Below are 12637 nucleotides of genomic sequence, written 5' to 3' on the forward strand. Positions count from 1 at the left end.
GAATTCCATGCTGAGACTTAATTTGGTTTAAAATAACTCTCTACATGCAGAACATTTCCAAGGGTAGAGAGGCGATTTCTCAATTATTTTCATGTCCCCAATGCTAAATGTGTTTTAAATGGCTGACTCACCTGCACACTGTGGTTTGTGCAAAGGCAGTGGGTGCACGTGTTTACCTGAGGTTAACTAATAGACAGCAAACAAGGGAGAAAGAAGAATTAGACACAAATGAAAAGCCAAGAGTCATAATGAAGGCATTATAAACTTGATCTTGTTGATTGGCCTTTGTTACAGACCTCACCGACCCAAAATGCTTTCAATTCATGCAGTGTTCACCGGGTTGGGGGGGGGGCTGGTATTTCACCTTAAAGGCTCTATGTCACCTACAGGTCTATTTGAGGAGTTGCTATCTCATCACCAGGTATGGATCCACTGACCCCTGACAGGATTCTCAGAATCCAGCCTGTGCTCAGGTTGGTTTTGCATAAATCATCTCTTGATTTAGTCCCTCATTCTTCACTGTGAAATGAAGTTAACACGTATGATGGTTTGGATGAGAATGGCCTCTGTGGACTCATATATTTGAATGTGTGGTCCCAATTTAGTAGAAGTATTTGAGGATTAGGAGGTGTGGTCTTGAGGGAGGAAGTATGCTACCAGAGGTGGGTTTTGAGGTTTCAAAAGACTCTCACCGTCCCCAGTGTGTTCTCTCTGATGCCTGCTTATGAACTAAGATGTAAGCGTTGAAGCTATTCCTGACACCATGGTTTTGCTCCACCATCACGGACTCTGATCCTCTGAAACTGTGATCCTAATTAAACATACTCTTTGGTAAATTGCTTTCTTCATGGTGCTTTGTCACAGGAATAGAAAAGTAATGAAAACACTTGTGTTCTCAGAAAGTGACCCCAGACCTCTTGTAGCTACAGACTAAATAATATCAGAAAGCTAGTGAGATGAATCATACAGTTTTAAAAATAAAGTCACTTCTCAGTGAATGAAGATACTGGGTTTACAGCTATCCAGATGGAATCTGCTGAAAGCAGCAGAGGCAATGTTTTACTAAGTGTATTCCTTGTGGTGTTATTGGCTATACCTTATGTCTACATTTTTGAGTGAGTTAAAAAATGTACTAAGAAAAGAAAGATATTGTTCAGGCAGTGGTAGCACATGCCTGTAATTCAAGCACCAAGAAGGAAGAGGCAGGCAGGATCTGTTAGCTCTAGATTAGTCTGGTCTACAGGAGCTCCAGGACAGCCAGAGCTGTTACACAGAGAAGCCCTGCCCCCCACCCCCAAAAAAGAAAAGATAGATATATAGACAGATAGGTAGGTAGATAGATAGATAGATAGATAGATAGATAGATAGATAGATGGATGGATGGATGGATGGATGGATGGATGGATGGATGGATGGATAGATAGATAGACAGACAGACAGACAGACAGACAGACAGACAGACAGACAGACAGGCAGATAGATAGATGGATAGGTAGATAGACAGACAGACAGGCAGACAGGCAGGCAAGCAGTATTGATGGACGGATGGACAGACAGACAGATAGATATGATAGGCAGGCAGGCAGACAAACAGATAGAAAAAGAAAAGGAAGATACTATTATTCCTATTTTATGGATGCGGAAACTGAGACTTGAGAATCTAAGTAAAGTTCAGGAAGTTAGTGATAGAATAATTGCAACTGTGGACCCATGAGTTCTAGGCTTTTCTACCACTTGCTAACTTTACAGAAGCATCACTTAAGACTCTCAGATCTCATTTCCTTATCTTTATAGTAAGAAGTGTCTGCTTGTTCATACCTGAATATTATAAATATGTATTTAGATAAGTAATGGGTTTTGTACATGGGAATTATACACAGATTATTAGATTAAGTCTATGTATGAGGAAGGAAAACAGAGGTAAACTGATTAGTATCAAATCGTGTTATAGATATAAGAACTAAACTTGTCGGGCTGGAGAGATGGCTCAGTGGTTAAGAGCACTGACTGCTCTTCCGAAGGTCCTGAGTTCAAATCCCAGCAACTACGTGGTGGCTCACAACCATCCGTAATGAGATCTGACGCCCTCTACTGGTGTGCCTGAAGACAGCTACAGTGTACTTACATATAATAATAAATAAATCTTAAAAAAAAATAAAAAAGAACTAAACTTGTCTGAAGATAAAAGAACATCTTGGGATATCTTCTTTCTTTCTTCTTCACACTACCTTTTCTATTTCTCAAGTCTGTATCTGCATATGTCCTTTGCCTGCTGGCCTTACCTCACTGCAGTTCATAAGCTAATCTTGTTCTTGCTAAGTCCCAATTGGACCTGGGACTGAATCAATGATTCTAAGATGTACACCCACAGTCCAGTGAAAGCAACAAATTCTACTGTCCCGTAGACTTTCCTGTAAACTATACTCAAAACTAGATTCTCCAGAAGGACAGCTAATTGTTCTGGTCATAAAATCCATTTTCCTCACCTAACTTCCCTGAATTGATTTTCCCAGGCTGTACTGGCTCGGTTTACAGTTGGCAGCCCACATCAGTCCTCACTTCCTGCCTCTTTACCATCTAAGCTTTCCTGAAACCTGGATCCAGTGGAGCCTAAAGAATTGCCATGACAGAAAGAGAGCTAGTAAAAATAAGTTCCATTACCTTTGTTTCCATTTAGCAATGTAGACTTTCCCTAAAACATTTCTGTTACATAATTAAATTTAAATCACAGAAGTACAGCAGGGTCAGAGAGTTTGAAATCAATCCTTTTGGAGGTATTGCTTGAAACCATTCCAATGGATGAAATTTCTTAGGTAGCCTGAAAAGGATGGTGAGGGCCAGAGAAGTTAGAGCTGACAAAGATTTAGTTGAGTAGAGAGTGCTCTCTGGGGAAGCCCTCTTCAACTTCTCTATGTCTGCCAGGATGAGGTTCAGAACATTGACTTCTTATCACTTTTCATTTTTGTTAATCACCAGTTTTAACATTAAAGGAAAAATATGCACTGATGTTGATGGAGGAAGGAAATTTGTTTTTATGGTGAAGAAAGCTTTGGACAGATTAAAACTACAAGGATCTGAAATACTAAAAGTGTGTCTTCGTATAATATTTTATATTATTTTTATAATATTATGTAACATATTTTATTATTTATACATTATGCATATCAAAATTTACATAATGACGACTTGCTGATGTAGAACATATTTAACTATTTCTTTTCTGGGCCTTATTATATTAGATACACTATCAATATCCAACAACAAGGACTTTTTCTGTTCCAAACATTTTCCAGTCATATGAGAATGGAAAAACATCATTTATAATTAAAGGAAAGGGTTAACTATAAGAAATATAAGTAGAAACGTGCAAAATACTTGAAAGGAAAAGTTAAATAACACTATAGTATACCACAGCTGGAACACATAGAAAGATCAATCCTGATTTTTGTCTGTAGAAAGACATAATTTCAAAAACTATATATTTTTCTACAATATCACTACAAACCCAAGAAAATGAAAATAAAATTTATGAGTGTGTGGTAACTGAAAAAACTTATTAAGTTGACATGAGGTCTGAATAGACAAAAACATACACAATACTATGTAAAATAAAACTATTAATTAGTTTGCCATGGCACTGTGGGTCTAACATGAGAAAAAAATTAAAAATAAAAATTTAGAAGTAGGCTCAATGTAAAATTCATTTATAATGCTTTAAATTTTTTTATAACTTCATACATGTATACCATGTTTATGACTATGTTTACCCCATTAAATTTAGAGAATATCTTACCCCCTCCCATCCCAGTCCTGTTGACCCATCTTCCTCCCAAATAGTTTTCTTCCTTTCACATCTTTTTAGAAGATTTATACATGAAAGAATTTAATATGTAATAAAGGTAAATTTCAGTTCACTGGGGAAATGATTGATTAGTAAATAATAATGGAACCAGGCTGTAACTGTACAGAAATACACACACACAGGATTTCCAACTTAGAACAAAATAAATTCTAGATGAATCATACAAATAAAAATATATTCATAGTTATTAAAGGTATAAAAACATTAAAATTATTGTTAAAAATAACTTTAGCACCATAATGTTCTCTCTAAATATAACTACAAAAGGCATTAACAAATACCTTTGTTAATATCCATTAACAAATGGATATAAAAAAATTGGAATCCCACATGGATGCCTTAAGTCACAATAAAACATTTAAAAACTGAAGGGAATATTTTCACATATACTATGAGGAAAAAAGGATAATTTCTTTCATGTTAAAATTGCTCATATAAATTTAAAAAATAGACCTTTCACTGAATAGAAAAACCTACAGAAGTCAAATTTTAAATTTTGAATGTCAAGAAAACATAAGTTGTTCAACTAGTAACTCAGCAGATGAACCTTAGGATACACAGCTTTGTTTGGCAAGACACAGGTTGGTAATGCAGGTGAAGCTGTGATAATACAAGGGTTCACTTGTAATATAGGGATGAGGAATGTATATTAATACATTTTCAGAGTGTATTATGATGCTGTTAGTTACTTTTGTCATTGCCCTGACAAAATATTTGACAAAAACTAACTTAGTGACTAAAAGGTTTGGTTTGGCTCACAGTTTTAAGGGATACAGTTCAACATATTGAGGAAGACATGACTGAAGGAACATGAGGCCTTAGATCACACTGCCTCTGCAATCAGGAAGCAGAGACAACCCAGGACTCTACTCTAGGATAGTGGGTTGTCCCACTCAAGGTGGGTCTTCCTTTCTGGAAGCATCCACTCGGCCATATTCAGGGCTGTGTTTCCTAGGTGGTTTCAGACTTAGTTAAAATGGTAATCTCCTTTAACAGAAGTTCTGTTTCTCATATTTGACAGCCACAACTATACATGAATGAAATTAACAGATCTCCCAATAACACAGCTCCCAGGATATTGACTAATGTATATATGAATCCAATGGGCAAAACATCACTACACAAATAAAAATCTTCAATGTTCACTGATGGGGAGTAGTCAAATAAATTTTAGTATTTCTTTAGAATTGAATAACAAAAACCATTAAAGTATAATATCTTATTGTCTCAGTACCATATGTAGAAATATTAATAGTTTTTAAAAGTATAAGAAAGTAATTTTAAAATAGATATATAATATATATGATATAAAATAAATAATGTGTAAGGTATTTTGAGTGCGAAAACCTGGTAGTATCTTTTGAATACTATTACATTTGTATTTTCAGATGTTTAATGATTGGTATGATTTCCATACATTGAATAGTAATAAACTCATTAGCAAATGATAAAACATACCAATGTGTAATTTTAGTAAGAAAATTGGCAGGAGCATGTCTCATGGGAAGGCTTAAGAAGCAGGCTAAGGCACAAATCAGCTGAAGACTCCTCATTACATACCATCCACATGTTCCAAATGTCATAGAAGGCACATCATATACATCAAAACACAATAAGACAAACAAATGTTTAATGTTTCCTCGTGTTTTCCAAAGTCACAGAAATTTCTATTCATACAAAGCAATTAGCGAGTAAAGTGTAAAACAATGTTTTACATACATAGAAATGTAAAAATACAATCCTTAACACAAGACTTACAAGGGTTATTTTTTCCTCCACCTAAATAATGGAATTATCATAAAAAGCATATCAGAATCCAATTAAAGCAAAATTTAAGCTTAAGTGGCAGTTTCTTTTTCTCTAGAGCTCAGAAGAAAAGTAGAAAACTCTAGAAATTGCTTCTTGATAGAAGAGAAGAATTAAGAAATAACGGAATGGATGTATGGCAAATCAAGAATGAAAAAAATTAAGAATTGGGCTAAATTTTACAATAGTAATAAAAAGGAAATGTTTTCTAATAGAATTTTCCATTTTTCCCTATTAGTGGTTTTAAGAAGAAACAGTTTCTGACTTTTGAGATACCCTTTCAGTCTGTATCTTTCGCTTGCTCTGACTCTAGAGATCTTTCATTTAAAATGGTCGGGAGATGATCTTCTTTAAGCAAATCTTCTAAGTAAGTATCAATGTTCTGGAGGTCTCCCGCTGGACCACCCTGGAAGAGAGAAGCCACAGTCACTCCAGCAGGAGAGGCTCAGCTGTTGTTCCTGTCACTCTGGAAGCCTCCCGCAGTCATCATGGTGATTCATGGGGCAGCAGCAACCCTGCATCACTGCTGATTAATGCTCTTAACCTTTGCAAATGTTTTCTCTCATTTAATCTTATTTTATGCTTACAAGTGGCTAAGGATTTGAATAATGTTTTCTTCTTCAGTGGAAGTTAGAGTTTTCCTCTTTCAAGAATTGGCTGAAGTGGTAGTGTTGATGGAAGCCCAAATACAATTACCATGTATGAAACAATCTAGCATTAATTATTTTTCTCTTTAATAACATAGCTTTTAAATCACTTAACCAATGACCAAAATTAAGGGGGATTTCTCCGTCTGTCAGCATGCTAAAAAGCCTTTCAATCTGGGTTTGGGGGACAGAGGGAGATTGGGTTCGGAGGTTGGAGAGAAGTCCCCCGCCTGGAGGCAAGGGTCCTCATGGTTCAAGTCCTCCACCCTCCCCATATCTCTTCCTGGGTGAATGGAGGAGTGGGAACTGCCACCTGAGCTTGTGTGAAGTATTTTCTGTGTCTCATTTTGTACTTGATAAAGAAAGAATTCTTGATGAAGCTGAAGATGAGGATATTAGAGAAAATGAACCCCCGCTTCAGTGTGTTCACAACTTGGACATGAGAAGGCTAGGCTGATTCCATGACAGAATTCAAGTTAAGGAGACTAGGCCTAAAAACTGCACAAGTCCAGGCAAGTCCATTACTAATAGAAAAAAAAAAACAAACCCAGGCTCCATTTCATGCCCAGGTAATGAAATGTCCCAGCCACCTGGCCCGAGGCAAGGACAATGGGTCAGCAGCAGTTTCCAGACTTCCTCAGCTACTTCCTCAGTAACAGTTCTCAGGCCTCCACAGCAAGTTCCCAGCTCCCCTACTCTAACTCCCAGAATGGAATATCCATAGAGATAGAAACAACAGAGGTCACCTAGCCTGGATTCCCTAATGTGCATTAAATCAGGCCTACAAGCTCACTTGGGTATCTCTATCTTGGTAATGGGAGACAGCAGCATCTGGATTTCTGCTGAATAGAACATTCTTTGCTTTTATATAATATCTGAGTTCAATAATGGACCCTTACAGACAGAAACCCAGGCAGCCTGGGTTCCTGTTCAGCAACTCTGTAGTGATGTATGGAAGATTTGCCCGTCTCTTTTCCAGTCCCTTCAAGGATAAAGTCACCCCAATTCTCAACGTTTTCCACAAGGTCTGCTCCTGCCTTCTTACAGTACATGGAGCTCAGGAGGATTTACCTTATGACTTAAATCTAAAATACCACAGGCTCCTTAAACTCAGTTTTGACTTGATTTCTCCATATATTTCTAGAATCCATAGAGAGCCTTTACAACCTTGGCTACTATATCTTAATTTTGGAAACAGCCAAGATTCCTATGTGCTATCTAGAAGCTGGACCACTTATAGCTCTGGAGGGATATGGGAAAGGGGCATGATATACTTGAAAGAAAATGTTTTTATGAAACTCATCACTATGTACAGAGAATGTATACCAATAAAAGAAGATGGACTAGTACCTGTTACTTCAGTTCATCATTGGAAGCACACAAGCAAAACTGATAGTAATTCACATTTATGTTTCCTTTGTTTTTGTTTTGTTTTAACTCTTCCCTCTGAGTTTAAGAAAAATTATTTTTATTTATATATAAAGGTAAAAATGCATTGAAATATTTCACTTCCTGAAAAAGTTGGAAATTATTGCCTACTAAACACATGGTATTGAGAAGCTGATTGATTGAATCTAGAATTACCCAGAAAATAGGGCTCTGGTCATGCCTATGGAAGATTAACTTGACTGTGTTAAATGAGGTAGACAGACCCTCCCACCCTATGGGCCTAGACAATGTAAGAGGGAAAGGGACCTAAGCAGTAGTATGTATTTATTCCTCTTGACTGCAGGTGCACTGTGACCAGCTTCAAGCTCCTGCCCTGTGACTTTCATGATAAACCACATCCTTGAACTGTAACTGAAAACACATTCTTCGCTCCTAAGCTCATTTTGTCCAAGTATTTCATCACAGGAAAGACTACCATCAACTAATGGCACAAGCCAAGATTCTAGTGTTTACTTAGAGAAAGAAGTACAGAAAACTTGGAATCTATGCCTTGCAAGTTGATTTACTTGTAATTGTGTATGGTTAGCCAGACCAGACTGCTCTGGTCTGCAGCAGCCCCTGCCTCACAGACATGGGCAAGCACTCTACTCAGAGTATGGTTTGTAACTGGCTAATAGACTTCCAGGTCCCTAGATTTCTGGAGAGACCAAGAGACTAAGAGATGGGAGTTTTTAATCAAAGGGTGTATATTGGTAGCTACACATTCTGTCCTCACTCCCTTCCCTGCTGGGCTGAAGAAGACTCCTGCTATGACACTCCCCCCTTCTTTCTCAGAGACAATATAAGACTCCAACTAGGCCACATGTGCCTGGTTCCTCTCTTCATAGCAGTCGCCATTTGCCTCTCTCTAGTTGCGTTAGGGCCTGAACTCTCTTCAGAGCCCTGTCATTCTGTCTTCTGCCTGTCAGTCCCCAACAGTCTATCATACTATCTCTCAAGTCCAGATCTGAACCCAAAAGATTTTAGTATCATGATGAGCATCAAGGCCTGGGTTTGGCAGTTTACCCAAGGTGAGTAAGTGAAGCCCACTGTTGGGAGGAAAATCCAGGCACAGGCTCTTCCCACAGAGCCTGCTCCTCACCTGTCACTCACCAGCTTAAGTTTCTGCAGCAGCAAGGCCAGCTTTGCACGGAGGTCACTGAGTTTCTCCTCAGTTCTCTTCCTTTTCAGTTCACACTGTCCCAGAAAAACTTTGTTGAGTATCCCTCTTCTGTTTGCCTCAAAGATAATGGACTGCATTTTCCTTTTGAGTCTTTTCTCATATTGAGCCATGTAGATATTCTGGATCTGAGAAGGTTTTTTAAGAACACAAGTATATTTTTAAAGACATTATTTCCCCATCATGTCATAAAGCAGTTTCACATTCCAACTCTGTACACATCGGCCAAGACTCAACCCTGAGGTTTGAATTTACTACTCTCTGATGGAGAGGAAGAAGAAGGAAAGGCATGCGGAAGTAATTATCATAAAAGTCATAGAGAGGCACAGAGAGGGGCGTTTAATGACCTTGGCTTTGGAATCAAGAAGAAACCTTGAGAAGGCTGAGTTTGTTCTCCCCCTCAGTGGAATAAAGGCATCTCAAAGAGCACTGGCAGATGGCCAGTCACACGGAAGCATCTCGGGGATGACTCAAATCTGTAAAACTCAGAGCACTGAGGCTGCAGAATAAGGATTCTCTCTTGTGACCCCTTCTTGTTACTATTATTTCTTTTTAAACCCTGGTTGATATAAAGAGTATTGAAAGGCCCAAAGCCCTCAAGGGTATGGGTTGTTTTCCAAGATGGCATGTTGCTTTCACAGGCTCCTCTTCCATGCTAGGACGGTATTACTTACTCAGATCAACATTGTGCGAGGACCAGGGGAATTCTGAGAAAACAGATACAGGACAAACCCCACACCGATGAACATTTAAATGTTTGTATCTTAAGATTTCTGTGTTGAAGTACTGGCTTGGAGGCAGGGAACTATAAGACACAGGTCTACACACACACACACACACACACACACACACACACACACCCGTCACCGCCCTCACTCACATCCATTAATGTGTGCAAAGTTCCTCTGCACCATCTACAACATCTGCCAGCCATGCTGCTTTCGTGAATTTCTCTATGAAACCAAATGTGCAAATCCTCACCTGCCCATAGCTCTGTTTCCTAAACATTTTACTAACAACTTCCTAAGTCAAGGCATTGCACTTCATTCTTAGTGATATAAAGACACATAAGGCTGTCTTTGCCCTTAGGTATGTCTTAGTTGGCAGCATGAGGTGGTGCAATTATTCACGAATTCTACTGCTGGGAGGAAGAGCTAGCTGCATGTTCCCACCTGGGCCTGTGCTGCCGGGGAGGGGGTAAGTCTCCGAATTAAACAGCATTGTTTCCCCATAGCAGGGAAATGAGATCAGCTTAGGTGTCCATTAACAGACGAGTGGTCAGTTAATAAAAATATATGCTTATACACTACAGAATGTATATGGCTGGAAAGAAAATGAAATTATGGCATTTACAGGATAGTGGGTGGGAACTAGTAAGCACTACATTGAGGTGTTTTAGGCTCAGAAAGACAAACATCCTCTGTGTATCTGGATGGGAGCAAATATGGGTAAAGCCGAGAAACTGGAAAGGGGTTATGAGGATGGAACAAAAACAGAGGGTGTGGTGGAAGCAGCAGAGAAGACAGTGGAATGGAGAAGCAGTGGAGAGTACTGGGGTGAAAGGTTAATGTGTATATATGCAGGGTTTGTGTGAGAGTATATTGCAGGGAAGTGCGGTGGGACACAGCATGGCAAGAACCAACCATAATGAAGTATGTATGAAAATTCCATCTGAAAGCTGGTACACTCAAGGCTGCTTTAATCAACCAATACATTAAAGCTTCAACCGTGACTCACAGCTTATGTTGGTAACTTTCCCTCTGATTACCTGTGTTTTTCATAAACTCAACTGAGAACAGTCTCTGACAAAGCACTAGCAGAGCAGTGTGTGTGTGTGTGTGTGTGTGTGTGTGTGTGTGTGTGTGTATGTGTCTGTGTGTGTGTATGTATGTCTGTGTGTCTGTGTGTGTGTGTGTGTGTGTGTCTGTGTGTGTTTCTGTGTGTGGCTGTGTGTTTGTGTGTGTGTGTCTGTGTATGTGTATCTGTGTGTGTATGTGTGTTTGTGTGTGTGTGTCTGTGTATGTGTGTCTGTGTGTGTATGTGTGTGTGTCTGTGTATCTGTGTATGCGTGTGTGTTTCTGTATGTTTGTGTGTGTATGTGTGTGTGTGTGTATGTGTGTCTGTGTGTGTATGTGTCAGCATGCTGGTGATTGTTATATAAACAAATCATAAGTTTTTTTTTCCCCCCGAAGCTTAAACTGCCTGGGAACTTGTTTATTTTTCTGTGATTCCTGAAACAATTTCTGCTTTATTCTAGTCTCTCAAACATTTGGAGAATATATTTCATAAAATCTGAGAATTTCTAAATTCTTGTTCAAACTAACATCCCCCTCCAGTGCTAAATAAGCACAGGTTGTGAGAACATTTGCATTTTCAAATTCAAAAGGATGTTGCTTCGTGACATCTGATAGGCTATACATTAATCTAAGTCTTGATAAGGACAGGAAAATTTGATTTCCTTCCAAACCTAGCATTTCAAAAGACACATTATTTCCTCTTTGGAGCAGAGGGTCGTTTAGATTTCAGTATATAAAAGTCTTCATGGAAAGGAAGCTTACCTGGTTCAAACATGTTTTTAGCTTTTTGTTTATATTCTCTGGGCATCGCTCCAGCTGTTTTCATAAGCAATAACAGAAAAGGACATTAACTTTACAGAGTGATCTGTCTGCAATACAGTTAGAACACTGATGTTTCTATATGAGAAAGCATCCAAGCTTAGAGTCCACCAACACTGCTACTAGGCATCTTTTAAGCCTAATTAAGTTAATTAACTGAACTGACCTACTTAAATTTATTTTCTTTAAAGAACTAAGTTACCCTACATAAGTAATAAACCCAATCCTGTTTAGTAATCTGAAGATAGCACAAATCAAGGTGAAGGAAAAATCAAATGACAAATATTCAAAAGGCAGTGTGAAGAAGGTATACCTTGGACAGAAATAGACTAGGAATCACTGGCATATTGAACAGGATTAAGCTAAGAGATTAGCAGATGTCACCCAGAAATGGCTCTTAGCAGAGAAAGCAACATGGCCCCTCTGTCCTATTAGTGACCTGTCTTCCTTTCACTCAGAGCATTTCTTTGTGCACCTTACAATCTTACAATCAGTGCTGACCATGGCAGTAGAGAAGGGCCTCTGAAACTCTTACCTAGGGTGTCTCTTCCCTGCACTGCCTGGAACATGCCCTCCTTACTTACCACCACCTTCACCTACAGGTTTTTAGTAAAACCCCATTAGCACTTTTCCACTAGATTTAAACCAAGGCTTTTGTGAGAGTCACCCTCTGCATCCGAGGGAGCTGGCCAAAGTTGTCCTTCCCATGTTTCATGGCACTGTCGCCAGGAAGAGATTTGCTGAATGCACTGTCTTCATTGATCCCCATGATGCTAGAAAGAGTAGTACCCTGAACACCTCAGAGGGCTGACCTATGCAATCCTTAGCTCAGCATCTCAATGATGGAGGATGAAAGTGAAATTCTGCTGGGCAGGAGAGGGCTGTGGTGGTTCGGATGAGAGCAGCCTCCAGGGGCTCAGGTTGAATGCTTGGGTCTGCGGCTGGTGGGACAGTTTGGGAAGGGTGAAGAGGTGCATCCTTCCCAAATGTGGAGATGTATCATTGGGGGTGGACTCTGAGTTTTCCAAAATCTCATGCCATTCCCAGTTATCTCTGCGCCTTGTGCTTGTGGATGGGAATGTGAGCTCTCAATGACTGC

At 39.1% G+C, this 12637-nt stretch overlaps 1 protein-coding gene across 1 annotated transcript in view; it reads right to left on the reverse strand.

The window, feature by feature from the left end:
- Window positions 1-5474: 5474 nt before the first annotated feature.
- Morc1 (MORC family CW-type zinc finger 1) overlaps window positions 5475-12637 on the reverse strand; it is a 208985-nt gene continuing 201822 nt past the window's right edge. Inside the window, exons 25-27 of the mRNA XM_052158339.1 lie at window positions 11482-11535; window positions 8857-9051; window positions 5475-6074 (exon numbers count right to left, since the gene is read on the reverse strand). Coding sequence (XP_052014299.1) covers window positions 5949-6074; window positions 8857-9051; window positions 11482-11535 — 375 coding nt within the window. The 3' untranslated portion in view covers window positions 5475-5948. The remainder of the gene's footprint in view (window positions 6075-8856; window positions 9052-11481; window positions 11536-12637) is intronic.

The sequence above is a fragment of the Apodemus sylvaticus genome, chromosome 15 (genome assembly GCF_947179515.1).
Source record: "Apodemus sylvaticus chromosome 15, mApoSyl1.1, whole genome shotgun sequence".
Lineage (NCBI taxonomy): Eukaryota > Metazoa > Chordata > Mammalia > Rodentia > Muridae > Apodemus > Apodemus sylvaticus.